This window comes from Dermacentor variabilis, chromosome 8 (genome assembly GCF_050947875.1).
Source record: "Dermacentor variabilis isolate Ectoservices chromosome 8, ASM5094787v1, whole genome shotgun sequence".
Lineage (NCBI taxonomy): Eukaryota > Metazoa > Arthropoda > Arachnida > Ixodida > Ixodidae > Dermacentor > Dermacentor variabilis.
The window spans coordinates 96,616,074-96,636,149 of record NC_134575.1 but is presented as its reverse complement, the minus strand read 5'-3'; the positions used below and the strand labels follow the sequence as shown (position 1 = coordinate 96,636,149).

At 47.2% G+C, this 20,076-nt stretch overlaps 1 protein-coding gene across 1 annotated transcript in view; it reads right to left on the bottom strand.

The window, feature by feature from the left end:
* The window catches only part of LOC142591496 (fatty acid synthase-like), a 188,244-nt gene that overhangs the window by 112,851 nt on the left and 55,317 nt on the right, over nucleotides 1-20,076 (bottom strand). The window contains exons 5-7 of the mRNA XM_075703825.1: nucleotides 10,787-10,909; nucleotides 4,664-4,897; nucleotides 962-1,263 (exon numbers count right to left, since the gene is read on the bottom strand). Coding sequence (XP_075559940.1) covers nucleotides 962-1,263; nucleotides 4,664-4,897; nucleotides 10,787-10,909 — 659 coding nt within the window. The remainder of the gene's footprint in view (nucleotides 1-961; nucleotides 1,264-4,663; nucleotides 4,898-10,786; nucleotides 10,910-20,076) is intronic.

Sequence of the window (20,076 nt, the reverse complement as noted above, 5' to 3'; positions counted from 1 at the left end):
TTTGCTCGAAAAGCAAAGTAACCAGTGCTATAGCAAACACGCGAGTCATGTCCTGTCACGCAGCGTAAACCGAACTTTGGTGGCCACCACGCGCCGCTGTAAGTACATTCTGTGCGACGGTGAGCGCTTACTTGGCGAAACTGTGGGTTCGAAGCTCTAGCGGCATTGCACGCTAGCGCTCATTCATTTGTTCACAGGTTAGCAGGCACGCGTTCGGCGAGCACGCTCATCGAGGAGCATCTCTGGGTTGAAGGCGAGCACGCGGTTTAAAGTGAGCGGCCCCACGGGCGCACCGCTTTCTTTCGCCTCTCAGTTCCAACGGGTACTAGCGATGCCCCCCACCCCCTCCTTCTCCCTTCCGCGGGTGGCACCTTTTTATTGCGAGTACATATGGCCGATAAAACTACCACCCTTACTTCGTATAACTCTCTAATAATTTGCTATCGCTATCGATGTTTCGCCTTTCGTGCTGAACTGCGACTTTTTTTCGAGCGTCCCTCTTACAGCTGCCACTGCGTTGAAAAAAAATGGCAAAAAGCGCCATCTCGTGGGTATGCAAGGAAATTCGCGTTATGATTGCGGGACACACGTACTGCGCATCGATTTTTCCGTGGCGCCCGGCACAAAGCACTTTCGTGTTATAATATGATAATGAAACTTAGAAACACAACGCCTCAACAAATACAGGGATTCATTCCCTTTGTAGTTATCATCTACTTGCGCAACAGTCATACTAGTTGTACACACTTCAGTTCAAGCAAGGTCTGTGCACAGTACACATCGCAAGTTCTTCGCCTCATACATAGCTTTACAGCACTATACTTACAACAAACTATAATTGAACTCTGTGTCCACCAAAAAGTCATTTGAGACTCACCGGCGCACATATATCGCCAGTTTATCTGCAGTTGGCGCTCTTACACCCGCTAAACACGTACGGTTAGGGACGCACTCAACTCACCTTCAGGGACTGCTCAGTCCTTCCGGCGAGGAGAACGAGCCTCTGAATCTGAGGCTTCTCGCGGGCAATGCTGTCCACGTGCGGCCCGGTTCTGGCTTCCAGGATCGCGTGCGCGTTGGCACCTCCGAAGCCAAACGAATCGATGCCTATGGGGCCACCCGGGAAACGCATGTGCTCGTCGACAACACGGAGGCTGCCGTCGTGAATGGCCGGTATGTTGGCATTGGGATTCTTGAAGTGCAGGTTGGCTGCGATCATGCCAGTCTCCATGGTCAGGATAACTTTTGCCACCGAGGGCACACCTGAAACAGGTGACGCCGATTGCATAGGAGACCCTTATTGCTTATACAATGCGTGTATAGAGAAGGGAAGCGCAGTCGTGTATGGCAGTGAATTATGTGACGTGGTAAACTTAGGGCAATAATTCGTAGGCATAAGATGTGGCCAGCTAGCACGACAGGTGTAGTAGGAGGTCGCTGGTATAGATGCCTTCGTCCTGCAGCCAACATAAATGGCGGTGAAGATGATAAAAAAAACGCAGTTTCTTCCGAGATTCGAAGCACCGATTGCGATAGCAAATTAGCCGTCAGCCACACGAAGTAAGAATAGTAGTTTTATCGGTCCTATAAACTTCTAAACGTACGCGTGCCAACTGAATAAATTAATAGGCATAGTGTCACTCGCGCACAAGCCAACATGAACACACCTCACTCGATCTCGCCCGCGAAAACTCGCTGTCAAAACGCTGCAGCAGCAGCGAGTGAATGTGCCTTCGCGCGGCCGCTCGCATCAACGCCAACTAAGCCGCGAAAACACAGCGCTGCGCGAACTCTGTATTCGTCGCAGATAGCTTTCGAGAAACAGTGGCGAGGCACCGGCGCGCGCGGCCGCTGGCGCCGCCGGGCCGCCCGGAGTAGAAGGCGCGCTCCTCCTGGCGCGCTTCGTCCTCGCTTTCCTCCCTTGCGTGCGCGAGATTGGCCTGCGACTGCCGGCACACCCTCGCGCGTTTTCACTCGCACGTGCGGCACACGGCGCTTGGCGACGGTCTTATCGCCCTTATACTTCATACGGAGCCTCACGGCGACGACGACGACGGAAATGTGCCTGGAATGTCCATATGATTGCTATCGCGACAATAATCAAGTTCACTTGAGGAGCCTCCATGCTACAATTGAGCACGCCGCAGAGTGTGCTGGTAAAGCGAAAAGCGAAAAGCGAGCACTCATAAAGACTGCTCAGCACATGCATATGAGCACACTAAGATTAAACGCACCACGTTAGGCGCGCTGTGAGTGCCCGGATGAATATTCCTGATTTTGACGACACTGAGGAGAGTGGGGCAAAATATGCAAACGTTCATGTATAAGCAGCTACCACGGAAAATGAGGGACAGTAGAGGAAAGACAACGCATTAGTGCTTTCCGTCCACCCTACACTCCTTGGAATTGATATTTAGATTTTGCGAGATAATTTCACTTTCGATACATCACGTAATCTTTCCATCCAAAAGCCGTTAATGCTAATGAGAGATAAAGGGCCCCAAAACGAAACGGCCTCTGCCTTATTTTACTGAAATAGTGCCGACCGACAAAGAGGGAGGTCACGCAGGGGGTGCAACGTCTTCCTCCAGTAAAACTTTCCCGCTCTAAACATCCACTCATATTCCGAGAAACACCCAAATCTTCGCCGATCCCCCGCGGTAGATGTGTGCCATTTGTGCAGAGGAATAACAACAACAACCGCACGCGTTGTTGTGCAGGCGTAGGTGCAAATTTCATGCTATGGATTGAACGTTTAGCAAACATTTAGAGAGGTCTTTATAATCGAGAAAGAAAGTTCGGTAACTACGACAGTACCTAAAAGGAAAAAGTACGTTTATTTTGCATCCTAGGCACCTACGCGCGAAACTGAAAACTGAGTTGTATAATACATGCTTGCGTGTCTGGCGTACTCAGCGCACCTCGGAGTTTTAGGCTGAATGATAGCACCAATTTGAAAATTCATATTTTTCGCTGGCCTCATCGTCTCTAAACTTTTTCACGCACAGTTACGCCTATATGTATGCGCCTGCGCTCTTACAATTATTCTTGCCATCCCGCACTCACTGGCGTTCTCGCTGGTTATGCTAATATATGACTGGTTAAATCGTTTTAACATTTTCCTTTAACCCTTGGCTGGAGCCATTTTAGTGATGTAAGAATAACTGTCACAATCCAATATTAAGTAGGCGTGTTTCAATGTGCAAATCTTCGTCAGTTCATGCGTTCGCAAATTGTGTGTGATGTGATAACTTTAGTTGGAATCCGGCCATTGGGAGGTCCGGGCCACGGGCCGCCTAGATGGCCACTGGGAGCTGCTGCTCCCGTGCGGCCTCCATGGCTCGCTGGACGGCCCAGAGTTGGTCTTGGAGTTCTGAGCTGAGCAGCACGGCCGACCACCGCGCCCGTAGATTTTCCGGGGATACTGCCATTTTATCTTTATATATTTCACATCCCCACAACATGTGTTGAAGGGTGGCTCTAACAGACTTGCATAGCTTGCACATATTACTCTCGTATATATCGCGGTAGAAAATTTTTAGTTGCACGGGACTCGTATACATTTCTGTTTGTAATCACCTCCAAGTAACGGACTTAGCTCTGTTCAGTTTAGTGCGAGGCGGTGGTAACACTCGCCTCCGATTTTGATAGAATTTGGTACTATCGCTAAATCTTGTTAATCTATCTTTTTCTGTCCGGATCTCCTCCTCCGCGTTCTCCTGACCGATGGAACTGACTCTTTGCTCAGCTCGGCGAGTAAGATCTCGAGCTTCGCGGTGTGCTACCTCGTTGAGGTTGATTGCGGCAATGCCTGCGGTCGTATGCGCTTAGAACCAGGGCAATTGCCTGCCGTTCTTCTCTGCGTTGGAGAATTTTGCTTCATTGACTCTGATGATGTTCCATGCCTCAGGAGAGATCCTACCTTTTGCATAATTTCTAATGGCCGCTTGAGAATCGCTAATGATGTACTGAGCATTCGTGGAGACCAATACTAGTGGAATGGCTACCTCCTCTGCTGTCTCGCAATGTTTGGTATTAACAGATACGCTTGTAGGGGGTTTTTGGGTGTGATCTACGATTACTGCTACGTAGCTATTTCTGTGTGGGTGTTCAGCCGCGTCTACAAAGGTTGCTCTGCCGTCTGGCCCAAAGCTTTGGATCATTTTCTCTGCTCTACCCTTGCGTCTGCCGTCGTTGTAACCTGGATGCATATTCTTGGGTATATTTGGTACTAGGAGTTTGTCACGAATTTCTCTCGTTATCGTCCTCTTTTCCCCGTATAGATTGTGGTAATTAATTCCTAGTTTGCTTAGTATATGCCGTCCCGTTTCGGCTTTGCTTAGTCATTCTGCCGGAGACGTTCGTTGTGCTTCTATGAGTTCGTCCAGTGTGTTGTGGAGTCCTAACTTTAGCAAGAGATCCGTGCTCGCACTGATGGGAATCCCTGGTGCTAGTTTGTATGCCTTTTTCATCAAGTTGTTAATTTTAGTGTTTTCAGCTGCAAACCAATTGTGGAAGGCTGCTATGTATGATCTGACTGATTACGAATGATTGTATCAGCCGTAGCATACTTTCTTCCTTCATACCCTGTTGCTTGTTAGTAATCGGCTTACCATCGAATCGGCTTACCAGAGGCTTACGCGTCGGTTACGAGTCGGCTTACCAGACGCGCCTTCGGCGTGTCCCATGTTGCTTTTGACGGAGCCGACCAACAACGGCATCTGGCGTCCTGGCTTGCAGAACACTGTGCTGATTGCAGCCAACTCCTCGACATCACCCGCCTTGGTCCCAGTGCCGTGAGCCTCTATGTACGCCACTTCGAGTGGATCTACATTGCTCTTGTCGTAGCAGTCAAGCAGCAAGTTCTCCTGCGCTTTTCTCGAAGGAAAAGTGACTCCTGCGAACGCACAAAGACGTACGAAAAGAATCACAGCGCTTTCTCGCCTACTGCAAGAGGTTATTCTGTGCGATGCCGCCAATACGAATGCCTATCGATTCAAAATTATACATCTTAAGTTTTAGCCACCGCCAATCTTTACTATTCCCCTCAATGGTTGCAAGGGTTAAACGTATCTATAAACAGTTTGGAGTTGGGCAACGAGGAATTCCTTTCCTACAGGTAAGTCAAGAAAATGTTAGGCATCTGCTTCTGCTGGTGAGTTCCCAGAGGGCCAAGTCCCCTCTAAAAAGTTGATGGCTCTGAGAATCGCTCCCACCGCTGTTACAATGTCATATGCCTCGACGTTCAATCGCTGCAGACGTCGCAACAGACGTTTTCTTGAAAGTTGTCCGAAAACTGCACACCCTCTTCGGTGTAATTTTCACACGTTCGTTAATTGTCATCGGTATTGTATGCATTTACTTGCGTTAATTCTGTACGCTCGATACTGTCCTGTCAGAAATGTCTTGTGTGTCTGAACATCTCATAGCGGTATTCGCTGGAAATGAAATATCAAGCAAATTCCATTAAGACAACGAAAATACACGTGATATTTATTGTGACTGAATGTGTGATAACATCACTCCTTCAACGATCTTTTCAGAGTCGACGCTTGACATAAGGCTGCTTTCCGGTGATAAGGTTATTCTCCACGTAGACTATGCTGTAATGTCTCTCTAAACATGTTCCATGCAATCGCTGACTAATGCGGCAAGCACGGCATACATATTTCAGTTTTGCTAAGCAAGTAGTGACCGTCCGGGGTGAAAATTAAGCTTTGACGCCAGCTGAAGCCTAGGCGAAAGTATGTCGCGCATACGGGAGAAGAGGATGCCACAATTTTTTCTGCAACCTCTACCATACGCGAAGCAATGTCATATAACGAGTTCCGCGTCGTTCGTTAGGATTTTCGGTGGAACTACTTTTTTTGTCAACCCACGTGTTTCAGTAGGAATCAGCAAATGTGCAACGGCAGACTCTTTCGCCAATAAGCAAACTACTCAACTATGTAATTAGCAGCGACACTCGATAAAAATAACTAAGGCGTTAAAATTCCTACGTTAAACGAAAACAGGAGTACACACAGTCAGCAAATCAGCGCGTGTCATTTCCTCTCCCTTACCACCTTTCCTGCATCGAACCTCCGCCTTGCTTCGTCGCCATCTTTGTTAATTTACTCCTCACCCTGTCGGGCGAGGCTTTTTATGTGTGAAGAGCAACTGGCAGAGACCCCAAGTATCTAATGCCGCGGTTTCATTCTTCCTATGGCCAACAAATCATAGGGTGAACATTGCCCAGACAGTAAAGAAATATAATTAGCCCTTTCGGCCCTGGCGTCGTCAATTGATCCCACAAAGTAAAGCGTAATTCTCACGTGTAAAACCAAAACTGAAACTAATAATTTTTTGTGGGGTGTTCCTCCGAGAACCCTATCGCCACTGCCATCAGTAGCGGAGCGTTTTGTGGACATTCACGCGAAGACGACGACGAAGTGTTCCTTCGTACCATGGTTGAGCAGCCTTCGGGTAAGTGTCAACTTTCACAATCTCTAACTTTTGAAGTCTCGAGTATTTGTAGCTGATATTTTGTATATTTATTTGCTACTGTTAGAGTAGGCGGCATGCGAAAAATTGTTGGCCTAACCTGCATTAGTTTTCTGTAGTGGCCCTTAGTTTACATGTCCCCTTTTGAGGACATCAGGGCTTAGTGGTTGTAAGTCATGCGTTCGTCGTTTTAGCCGTATTCTCTCTTATATTTTTTAGGTGCATCGATACTGGAGGCCTTATTTTACTCGTGCCATGTTCAACGCTCACCACGCTTCCAAGAATGCAAACTGGACGACGGTAATTTATCAGACGTGGAAGTCGAGTGCGACGAGTCTGGCGGCAGCGGTGACGAGGGGGACGACGCGCTTGGAACCCCGGCGGAGAGTGCGATTGACAGTTCAGAAGCTGATTTGGAAGATGATAGCCCACAACCAACGGCAAGCAGATGGGCGAGAAAGCCTTTCAAGGTGCCAGAAACCATATTCAAAGGGTCAGCTCACGAAGACCTTCACATCGAAGGGGACATATTCTCATCATTTGGTTCTTTTAGCCGTTATGTCCCGAAGAGCGTCCTTACTGAGCTTGCTGAGAAAACTAATCAGTGCTCTGTTTTTCATTGTGGCACGTGTGTAAGCACTGATGAAGATGAAATCAGCCGGCTCTCCATCTGATAATGGGTGTCCTGAAATATCCAAGGTTGCTCCTACATTGAAAGCCTACAAGAGAACTGCGCTCATTGCATCATGCGAGATCTCGCGCAACCGCTTCAAGAAGCTGCGCAACACTCTTCACATTGTTGATGCGAACAAGCCAGACATCAATGACAGACTTTGGAACGTGAGATCTCTGCTCAAGAATTTTCAAGCCAGGTACACGATCTCGAGGTAGAGGAGCATGTGTGCATTGATGAGCAGATTGTCCCTTTCAAGGGCCGTTTGGACATAACGCAATATGTGAAGGGCAAGCCTCACCCTTGGGGTGTGAAGGCCAACTCACACCGACGCTAGGGCACAGCGGTGTAAAATGGACGGTTGCACAAGGAAAGTTCGAGTTTTTTTGTGAAAAGCGCAAAGTGCATCTGTGCTTGACGAAGTCCAGGAATTGCTTCAAGGACTTTCACACAATGAAATAATCCATCTTCTGCTTAGTTTTTGTTGTAAGAGCCGCATGAAATAAAGTGAACATTTTTTTCATTCCTACACCCATTGAGCCCTGATGTCCTTTTTTGAGGACATGAAGCCAAATCGGTAATTACTTCACGCACGAGCTTTATATTTTGTGAGCGTATCATTTGGACCTTCAAATTGAAAAAAAATGGAAGGGGAAAAAAATCTGCGGTAAAAATAAAAATTCCAGGGCTGAAAGAGTTAGACTAGCAGCAGCTTCAAACTATCCCCGGGATTATTACAATCACATTTTCCTCGTCTAACCACCTAAGTCGCTTTCATTCATGTTGTAGTTGGTGTTTAGTATTTACGCACTACTTTCCCTACCTTGTTTGTGAAATTATTCATTGATTTTTATCTCTCAGAGTGTAAGTGAGAAGTGTTTCTCAAAGTGAGCCAAATCCATCAGAAGGGAAGTTCAGAAACGAGAGAACAATTCACTGAAGCAAAAAAAAAATTTCTGGACTCAATCGCAGCAACAAATTACGTAACTGGGACTGGTGCAATAGACCTACCTCATGCAGTCCAGGTACAATTTGGCGCTGAACGTTAGGCTTGGCTCTTCCGTCGCAACAACTTGTCCCACTTTGAGCGAAAATTTCTATCTGGTAGGCTTTGGATAAGCTTGATTTTTCGCTTCCATTACGCTTTTTCATTTCACTGCTCGAGAACTACGGCTATATAACTGCAAGCACAGCGCAAAACATGTCTCCGCACTTATAACCTTTTATTCTCGAAGCGTACCCAGTAGGGCGACGCTACGCTTCGAATGGACGTTTTAATAAGCCATCGGCGCTTCATGCCACAAGTTTCACACGTCAATAAAATAAAGTCCGCCCGCTCTCCCAAACTGTTCAGTTCTCTGAACTTTGCTCCGATGCTTTTTGCTGGCACGGGTGACATAAGCTTGTATTTCGATGTTTCGATGTATTTCGACACTTCGGCAGAAGAGCAGATTTTACAGTTCTTTCTTAGCAGACGTGCACTCACCAACAAAGTGGGGTGGGACACGTGAGCGTGCGGCCGCGCACCGCAGAGCGCCACCGCAGCCGCGCAGCAAAGCAGACGTGTGCACACAAAGTGACATGCTATATATGTGGCTGCTTCTGGCCTGCAACATTAAAGTGGGCCAGCCAAGAGCACGTTAGGAAGATGTGAAGCAGGGTTTGCTTTGACCAGCATACTGCTTTCGAGGTAAGCCAGCATTGTGTTTGTGTGCATGCATGCAGAAAGACGGCGCTTTCGCCGCATTCGGCCCAGTACACTGCGTCACCAACTTCGGCTGTGCGCCACAAACGATGTAGCAGACGACGTTAAGGCACACTCCAAGCTGCCACTGTGACTGCGCAGGTTCACTACGTTGGCTGCACTCGCGCGCCCCAGAGCATTGTTTGGACGAGTGCACCTTCGCAGAAGCCTGTCTAGGTGCCGACCTGTGGTCAACTTTTTCATAGCCATCGTAATGCATAGCCAGAGGCCGTTTCGCCAGCAAAAACAAAGAAACTAGACAACGTGCTGAATCTGGGAACTCTTAAGGAGACCTCATAGCGGCGTTGCCGCGTGAAGCCGTAGAAGCGCCGAAATGGGAAAGTGAATTTGGCTCATAATGACTACCACAGACGAAGGACTTGGCTCATTTTTCATTGAAAACGCGTTTTTGCAGCTGATATTGGCTCATTTAAGTATGCTTGAGGGTCCAAGAGGAGCGTATGAAGGCGTCGAAGACAAGATTTTGGCTTAGTTTCGGTTTCGAGATATGGCTCACTCACTCTTCCAGTGTTCTCGTACTGCCTAAGATGTGTTTGATATAAAAATTATAAACAGATATAAACTGCCTCACAAAGGCTGGTCAACGTTTCGATAGGAGATAGGTACTCCTATAAGAACGTTCTGAGGCACCTTATCCCTGTTTATAACCTCCATACCAAAGTCTGCTACTCAATCTCTCCGTCCCCTTCTTGATATTGGCCTGAGATTCGTGTGGTTGCTTCAGAATAAGATTTGTTTGTAGGTTTTTGCATTAAATGCCATATTCAATATTTGTTGTCTATTAGTTTTAGTTTTATTCCCATCTTACACCGCCAACAGTCCTCCGGAGCCCGATTTCGTCGAAGCTGCACTACGCATCTCTTCGTCTACAGTGTTCTCCTCCTTGGCGTGGGGCAAATAAAATAAGCAGTTAAATTCTGTTGATACAGCATATTTGTGCTGCATTCTGTTCATAGAGCATGTACAAATACCAGAGTGCTAAGGGGTTTTTTGCGACAAGCACTTGGTACAGAAGCTAAAAAAATTCACGCAGAAAACTGCTCTGACAGTTTTCTAAGTATGCGTAAGCATTGTGCCACTTGCTCATCTCCACGTAGCCCGATGTCATTATAAATATTATGAAACTTTACGCGACCAGTATACACGACAGCGCTGCGTCAACGGGAACTGTTGCGGACGGCGGCGCTTTAAGCTGAATCGATGAGGGAAGCAAACTACTGCAGGTGGCGGCGCCAGTTGCGCTGATGACATGCCGATCATTATAAGCCGGTTGGCTCATGAGCTGCGCGAACCATATTTCGAAAGTGATCTGCGATACGCACAAAGAGTGCCGACTGCTGATAGCTTCGCGCACTGTCTTCTCGCCGCTTCAGTTGGAAGAGAGTCGCGCGGGCCCATATCTTGAAAGCGAGCTGCGAGAGGGGCAAGTTGCGGCGTGTGCTGAGAGCTTCGTGATCACTGCTTTCTCGCCGCTTCGTTAGCGTGGAAGCGACAGGCCGCACTAAGGCATGTCGCTCGCTGCTGCGGGCTCTATCTTGAAAGCGACTGTCTTACATCCGGGACGGACGGACGGAGGGCGGGCGGTTTTTCTCGTTCGGTAAGCATAACAATGTTTACGCATTTAAACGTTCTTCTGCTCACAGGCTCTTCGAATCATTCCTTGGCGTAGTGAGCTGTCTTCATCAACACACACAGCTGACGAGCTTGGCTGTTCGTACGTGCGATCCATAACCACGGTATGCTTATGGCTGCTGGATAACTGGCACGTCCTTTAATGCAGATGGCATTGCCAACAGAAGCGTCTCGTGCACCACGGGTTGGAAATGGGATGGCGTTTCCTTGGGGAGGAAACTCAACAAGCTCACCTTCAACTTTGTATCCGTCCGCGTTGGTTTGGACATTGACGACCTTGGCGTACACCCGGCGGGCGTCGGACGACCTCTGGAGGAAGAATGCTCCCACAGTCTCGCTGCGGACGAAGCCATTGCCTGCGACCAGCACACGTAGTAAATATTTGAGTTTGGTATATCCACACTACGCAACAGGACCTGTATTAAAAAAAATCTTACCCTACAATTGTTAACTGTACCAAATTCCATCAAATCTTGATGTTAAACACATTATCAGCACAGACGGCTGGCCAGTGACAAAGAACACTTACGAGCGAAAAGCTTCGTGAATCCCACCCTCTTTCTTTAGGGCATATCAATGAGTAGCTTCGTTTACACGAACCCGGTAAAACCGGATGGAGTCGCCTTTTCGGGTCGATAAGGGGTCATCAAGTTCATGTACACACCAGTGTTCCCAACCGTAGGGTAGGTACCCTGGAGTAAGGTATTTTCATTGCTTGCGACAAATATTGGGTAATTTTGTACGATTCGGCATTTTTATGGTGTTTGGAAGGAAGTCCTTGCAAAAGTCGGGAAAATCACAACATCACAAACACCTTCTAATTAAGGACCGATGTGCCTAACAGAATAAGCGTGTTTCGTTCATTGACTTTGTAACGTGTGTTATAATAGTTGAATGGGCTACGCTGAGACTTCTCTTTGAGGAAGACATCAATGATCGTGTTGTCGTGATCGAGAAGGTCCTGAACGCCATCAACTGCGTCACCGAAAGCTTTTTAGGCTTTGTTATATATGTTCTGAACTTCAACAAGCTAAATACACCTCTTCAGCGCCGTGGGAATCTCATAGCAGAGCTTTAGTTAAGGGAAGAAGCGTCTGCTCAGGACCCTGTTGCAGAATTTCATCACCCCCAGCGCAATAGAAATCAGTAACACCGACATCATGGACACAAAGCTTTTCCTGCCGTTAGACGCCTACGTGGGCAAACTCTTCTAGCATTTCCATACTGCCTCCTCCGTCCGCTATCGTTCAGCGGCTTTTGACGAATTTGAAATTTGAATTTGAAACTTGTCGCAGACGATCAATTTGCAGAAAACGAAGCTTGTTTGAAGCCGGACGGGCCATGTTTAGGCAAATTCATGTACGGCCCTACGAATCCCATGCGGTATGAATCACCATACACACAGCTCCTGTAAACACTACCGCCACAGTTCCCTCCGTTTTCCTTCCTCAAACCTCCTTTAACTGCCTTGCAATGCTACCTGTGCATCCACTGCATGACGTTCTGGCTGGTGTAACATTAAGCACCTCCAGTGCAAAATGTGCACCTATCGACGCGACGCGGCGCGCAAGTCCCACCCTGTCTCACCTTGCGCGCTAGGACACGTTTATAGGGGATTTTCCCACACTACATGCTAGCAAGCGCTGGCGTGACTCAGTGGTTCAGAAGCTGACTCCCACGCAGCGGGCCCGGGGTCGATCCCGGCGGGAATTTCGTGTTGTTTTTCGCGCAAGCGTAGCCGACAAGATTGTGACACCGGCGGTATGGTAGGCACCGGGGCTGGCTCGGGCTTCTCTACAAATTTCGTCTGCCCATTTAATTAGCACTGTGAGCAATGACAACGCGGAAACTTGAGGATAATTGAGGATAACGCCTGTCAACATGTGAGATTTCAAATTCGTCAAAAGCCGCTGAACGACAGCGGAGGGAGGAGGCAGTATGGCACGCATTCTTAAGAACCTTGCCCTCCCCGCAGGGGCGTCTGCGTCAGCAGGCGTTTGGTGTGTGGCGACACCACGTACCCGAGCACAGGAGGGTTGGACCCCCCCGCGTGTAGCCGTGCGCGGCTTAGCCGTGTGTGGGGAAAGGGGGATTCTGGGGGTTGAGCCGATGCTGGGTGCTTGGACCTTTAAGGCCCCCCTGGCGGAGGCAACACGCCTCTTTGGCCTCTGCTTCACATAGACGGCGCCCCCGGACTGCCCCCCCCCCCCCAGGGGAAATCGGCAGTCGCCTTTTCCTGTCCACCTCTCCATCGATAATCTTTCTTCTGCACCTTTCCTTCTCTCCACTCCTTTCCTTATCTTTTTTTTTCACTCTAATTTCCTGGCGTCGAGGGTTAACCTTGTGTGGCTAACCAGCCTTGGTTACACCAGGTATGGTTATAGGGGTGGCGTACAGCTGGCGTGCGCAAGTCTTGAGATACAAGCCTTGTGGCGTGCCCATGTTGGGCTCGGTAGTGGGCGGCTGGCGCTGCTGCCGAAGACAAATGCTTTTTATGGCTACTCCTTCCATTTCCCAAACTGATCGTCCTCTAAACAGGGGGCGCAACGAAGCAACCGCTCGATTTTTCTTCAAGAGCTACGACAACTTTGCAAAGTACCATGTGATCCACAGTGACGACAATATAACAGCCAGAAAACTATCTCCCTTCAAAGTTTCGAAGTGCCTGGGAGACACATTAGGCCCAGGATTCAAAGCTACAAGGATGGCTAGTGGCGACATCCTTCTGGAACTGAAAGACAAAGAACAACTTAAAAAGCTTTCAGACCTCAAATTCATTGGTGACACAGCAATAACTGTCACGGCGCACCGTTCGATGAACAGTGTTCGTGGGGTAATCTCTGATGAAGACATGCTTGACCTTAGTGAAGAATTGCTTGAACGTTTTGCAGAAAAAAATGTGACCAAAGTTCAAAGAATCATGATCCGTCGGAATGACACCGAAATTCCCACAAAACATGTAATCCTTACATTCGGCTCCACCACACTACCAGACTCAGTCGAAGCAGGCTATGTGAAAATCCGTGTGAGGCCTTACATCCCCAATCCTAGACGTTGTTTCAAATGCCAGAGGTTCGGGCACGGCTCTCAGACATGCAAAGGAAAGTTAACGTGTGCCAAATGCAGTTCTAATGATCATCCATCTGATAATTGTAATGCTGAATCACACTGCACGAACTGTGAAGGGGATCATACTGCATTCTCACGGTCATGCCCAATCTGGAAAAAAGAGAAAGAAATTATTGCCCTTAAGATCAATCAAAACATCACATTCTCGGAAGCGCGAAGGCGACTTACATTTCCTCGCAACAAAAGCTTTGCCGCTGTGACGAGGCAGGGGGCACTCTCACAACGGCCTAAAGAGCCCGCCCTGGTCACACGTAGTAAACCACGGGGGACTTCTTGTGCACCCACAGAGGCAGCACCCAGTGCTGCCAAATCCAACAACACGCAGACCTTGCTCTCGCAGGGCTGCATTACTAAGCAAAAACCGAGGCCCGAGAAACGTCTCCCAGAGCCTCGTGACCCCGCCTCCACCGCCTGTAAGAAGGAGATGGAGGTTGACGCAAGTACATCGGTGCCAGCGGCACCAAAAGACAAGCGCAGCTGGCTTGAGGGACGTAAAAGAGAAAAAAAGACCCTCGAATAGTTCCACCAAAAGTAAAATAACATTATCACTCTACACAGAACACTCCCAAAAACACCTTTGTCATAATGGGTGTTCAGATACTGCAATGGAATGCCAGAGGGCTTTTGCATAACGTAGATGACGTCAAAGAATTGTTATCTACGTATAAGCCTAGAGTGTTCTGTGTTCAAGTGACGCACTTAAAATCAAGTGACTCGAACTTTCTAACTCAGTTTGGAATGTTTCGGAAAGACTGTGATGATGGACATGCTGTATCAGGTGGCGTGGAAATAATAATATCAAAGACTGTTGCATGCCAAAATCTCCAACTTAACACGCCTTATGAAGCAGTAGCCGTACGAGCTATTTTGCTTAATAGGCTTATTGCTGTATGCTCTTTGTACATTCCACCAGGCAAGCGGCTCGACATCACTGAGTTTGAAAAACTAGTAGACCAGCTTCCTGAGTCGTATATTGCGGTTGGTGATTTTAATGCTCATAGTGGACTCTGGGGGAAGGAAGGAAGAAAAAAAGTGGAGGAGGAAAGGCAGTGAGGATAACCAGTTTACCTTAACCGGTTTGCTACCCTACACAAGGGAGCGGGATGGGGGGATGAAAGATTGGGAGAAGAGATAGAGGAAGCACATAACACGGCACACACATCGTTAGTTACAGTCTGTCACTCTTGCGCAGTAAGTGACATCACTGTCACAGCCGCTTGTCCAAGTCCGTCTCCTTCATAAACCGAAGTCCCTTCGTCGCCTTCAGCTGCGATGTCTTCTGTCGGCGATATGCGATCCGCTGACAGTCAACGTGCGCTAGAACGGACGCCAGGGACTTTCCCTGAACATTATATTCAGGACAGTCGCACAGAACGTGTTCCAGCATCTCCTCGCAAAGACAGGCATTGCAGAGAGCGTTGTCGGCCATTCCAATGCGAAATGAGTAAGATTTCGTGAAGGCCACCCCTAGCCATAAGCGATAAAGCAGGGTGGCCTCACTTGGCGGAGTCCAGATGGCATACAGAGATGCATCAAAGAGGGCAGGTCGTATTGGCGATTGCTCCGGTTGGTCTGACTGCTTGGTGTGCACCATAGAGAGAGCGTGATCTCCCGTGCAAGCACTGGAAGTCTGCTGGCTGCGTCGGACCGTGAAAGTGGTATGGCGTCTTCCTGTGTGTCTTGAAGAGCTGCGGCTCTATGACGCCGCAGTGACTTGGCAGCCACTGAAACGTCACGTGATGTCCTTTCTCATGTGATCTATGGAGTAGGCATCTAATATCGAACACAAGCTGTTCGAATGGCCCGCGACGCAGAGCTGATAGCTCAGATTGTAGGGCTGCCTTTGAGTCACTGAAGATTGACCATCGTCGAGGTGGTTCTCGATTGAGGAAACAAATTGCAGCGCGAAGAGCAGCTAGTTCCGCAGATGTCGATGTCATTGGGTGGTCAGTCCTAAAGCTGATGGCAATACCTCTTGCTGGGACGACCACAGCACCGGACGAGCACTGGATGTTTGTGGAACCATCAGTATAAATGTGTTCACTGTCCGCGTACCTCTTGTGCAGAAGAAGCAGAGACAGTTGTTTCAGCACGCTGTGATGCAAGAGGCCGCGCAATTGAAAAATTCCTTCTATCCTCTGCAGCATCCCTGTTTAACAAAAAGTTCCCGACTTATTATAGCACTACACATAACACCTACGACTCAATAGACCTGGCGGTTGGTTCTGCAACACTTCTGCCATTGTTTGAATGGAGAGCTCTAACAGACTCCTTTGGAAGCGACCATTTTCCAGTTCTCTAAGAGGCGATACATACGTATGACCCACCTTTAAATCCCGAAAAAATGGAAGCTAAATGCTGCAAACTGGGCAGAATTCAAAGAGCTCAGATGTATGTTCCTTGAATCCGTAAGGCAGCTTGATATTGAAGAAATGACCGCCTTATTCACATTATTCATGCCGCGAAGCAATCGATACCACAAACCTCTGGTAAAATAGTGAATCCTCAGCCCTGGTGAAATGAAGAGTGCAAGCAAGCACGAAAAGAACAAAACAAAGCATGGCGTACGTTTTCCAAATATCCAACAGAAGAAAACCTTATAAATTTCAAACGTGCAAAAGCAAATGGAAGACGTATTCGTTGGGAGGCCAAGAGAGCTAGTTGGAGGAATTATATCGGCTCAATAAACTCATAGAATGATAGCCAGAAAGTGTACAGTAGGGTCCGAAGCCTGAAGGGGAATACCACACTACTCTTGCCCGTGGTAAATGACAGTGCTACTGCATTAGAAGGGCAAGCAGATCTTTGGGCGAACATTTTGAGCACATATCGAGCTGCGCGAATTACACAAAAGCATTCCTAACATATAAAAAATTCGCTGAGTCGATACCCTTCTCCTTCCGAAAATCCCATAGCGATGGGTACAATTGCCCATTCTCGATGCAAGAAATAAAAATAGCTTTGCGCAACTGCCAAAACTCTTTGCCAGGATTAGACAGTATTAATTATGAGATGGTCAAGCACCTACCCGAGGAAACACTTGAATGCCTCTTATACCTGTTCAATAAAATTTTCTGCAGTGGTAGATTGCTGTCCTGTTGGAAGGAAGCTATAGTAGTACCAATATTAAAGCATGGAAAAGACCCCTCCTGTGTACAGAGCTACAGACCTATTGCTCTAACAAGCTGTGTATGTAAGGTGTTTCAAAAAATGACAAACCGCCGATTAATGCACTTTTTGGAATACAATGGAATTCTGGATCCCCGCCAAGCCGGTTTTAGACCAGGAAGGTGCACAACAGATAGCCTAGTCCTACTTGAGAGTTATATGCATGACGCATTTGTTCATAAACAATACAGTCTATCAGTATTTTTTTATCTCGAAAAAGCTTACGACACTACCTGGAGGTATGGCATATTGCAAGACCTCGCGTCGTATGGCGTGTCAGACAACATGTTTAACATAAAAAAAGCTACCTGTCCAAACGAAAGTACAGAGTAAGGGTGGGAACTGCAGTGTCGAGAGTCTTTGTGCAAGAAAACGGCGTACCACAAGGAGGAGTGCTCAGCTGCACACTATTCTTAGTTAAAATGAACACACTACAAAAAACACTCCCACCATTTATATCCTACTCAGCCTATGTAGATGATATACAGATAAGTTTTAAATCATGCAATCTGTCCATATGCGAGAGGCAGATTCAGCTGAGAGTGAACAGGCTTTCAAAATGGGCTGACAAAAATGGCTTTCACTTTAATGAAGAAAAGACGACATGCGTGTTATTTTCTCGGAAAAGAGGCATACATCCTGAACAGAATATTACGATGAACGGATATGTGCTTAGTGTGAAAAAGGAGCAGAAATTTCTTGGCGTTACATTAGATGATAAGCTCTCGTTTGTGCAACATATAAAAAACATAAAAATGAAATGCTTAAGAACTAAGAAAATTCTTAAAGTTCTTTCGCACCAGTCGTGGGGAACTGACAAGAAATGCTTGCTCTGGCTCTCTAACAGTTTGATTAGAACACGTATCGATTACGGGAACATCGTTTACCAATCAGCTTCACATTCAGTTTTAAAAATTCTGGATCCTGTGCATAACCTTGGCATGCGACTAGCCCTAGGTGCATTCTGTACTAGCCCTGTCCCAAGTTTGCACGTAGAAGCTAATCAGTGGAACCTAGACCGACAACGTAAGTATTGCAGTTTTACGTACGCATTTGAGATTAGTTCCAACCCAGAACACCCGTGTTACAAGATGCTGAAGAACACAGAAACGCAAACCCTCTTTGCAAAGCGGCCAACATTAGCAAATTCATTTCCACTGAAAGCACTGTCGCTATGTCAAGAAAACGACATATTGCTGTCGGACGTTCACCAGCATAACACTAACGAGTTAGTAGCACCATGGGAATCAGTCACCATACATTGTGACTTCTCGTTCACAGAAACAAACAAAAAGCATACACCCCAAGAAGAAGTAAAACAACACTGCTTATGACTACAGAGTAAGTAGAAGTGTCCAGAATTTTACACTGATGCTTCAAAAACTGCTGAAACAACATCATGTGCTGCAATTGGTCCAGATTTTGTAGCCCATTTAACATTAAACAAATACACAAGCATCTTCAGTGCTGAAGCTCATGCTATACTCCTCGCAGTTAAAGAAATAACAATAAAACAGATCAATCAATCGATAATATACACAGATGCCTTAAGTGTGGTCCGGTCGATACACCTAGAAAAACAAAGAAAGAATACAGTGATGAACACTCTCATCAGCAGCTTATCCTTAGACTACAAGAGAGGGCTACATATTATATAATCTGCTGGGTACCGGGCCATACTAGTATACCTGGTAATGAAGCGGCAGAAGCAAATGCGGCTTTGGCAGGTCTAAGGCCCCAAATAGATGTAAGTTATGTTCCATATACAGATATGAAACCTGTCGTTCGAGGAATACTGCGTCACGCGTGGCAAGAAGCTTGGGACACGGAAAATAATAACAAACTTCACATCATCCAATCCTACATCACCCAAACACATGTACACCGGCATAGACAGGAGGAAGTAATCATGTCGAGACTGAGGATGGGACACACACATGCAACACACTCATACTTGCTAACCGGTACTAATCCACCGGTCTGCATTAGATGTGGAAATCAACTCACAGTCATACATGTTATTATACAATGCCCTGGCATGGATGCCAAGCGAAAAAAATAATTTCCTGAACCTTACCGCACCAATTTACCCATGCACCCTGCATTTTTCTTATCGGGTGAGCCGATGTTCCCCCTCGACCGGCTGTTAAGTTATCTTAATGATGTGAACTTTTTGAAGAATATATATCACCGCTTTTCAGCTCATCTTCGCTGCGCTACCCGAAATCCTACATAATCATCCTGAATTCTCTCAAGAAATGCAAGCCTTGTGTTTTTATTTCCTACGCCTTTACAGCCACCGTAGTACATCACAGGCGTTGGAACCCATTATACCCGCTGTCGTGTTTATAACATTCTACCGCACTATTAAACATTGTTGCTGGCACTCTTTGGCCGTTATAGCCCTTGCGCCATAAAACACTAATTAATAATAAGAACCTTGCCCTGCGCACACGCCTTCTCTGGCATTACGTATGTGCGCTTTCATAGGTATTAAGCTCAGACGCAGGACACAGACAGTAACAAACTTGGGACTGCAGAGAGTGACAACCAACACTTCTTCCTCACATCGCACTGACATATTCAGTGACTTTGCTGTGGCCGATTTCGCGGGCTTCAGAGTCTATATATACTAAGTAAACTTGCTCAAAGCAAGTACCCCACCACCACACGACGTCTTGCACCGCCTCAAGAAGACAGTGTAAGGGCCACATGTTCCTTTTTCGCACGCATTTTTGCAATCTTGCATCATCCCCATCCATCAACATCTTTGAAGCGTGTTTCGCAAACAGAATTTATTTTTGGTAACACAAGACATAACCACTCGCGAAATCGTACAACGAGCCTAAATTTGTAAACTTTACAGAAAATTCGGGAGACTTCGCAGGTACGCATTGAGCAAATTGCTCGCACCTCCACAATCACGTGAACTAGAGCAGCCGGACACCCCATGCTTTTTCCAACCTCTCCAGTTCGACCAGCGGATAGCAGGAGCCACCTAGGATACGAGTGCTTGAGCGGGGCGCAGTTCGGCTACCGGGGAAAACTGTGGCGGTAGTGTTTACAGGAGCTGTGAGCATGGTGATTCAAACCGTATGGGATTCATGGGGCAGTACGTGAATTTGCCTAAACATGGCCCGTCTGGCTTCAAACAGGCTTCGTTTTTCTGCAAATTGATCAACTGCGACAAGTTATCTTGCATTCTGATTGCAAGAATTTGCAACGG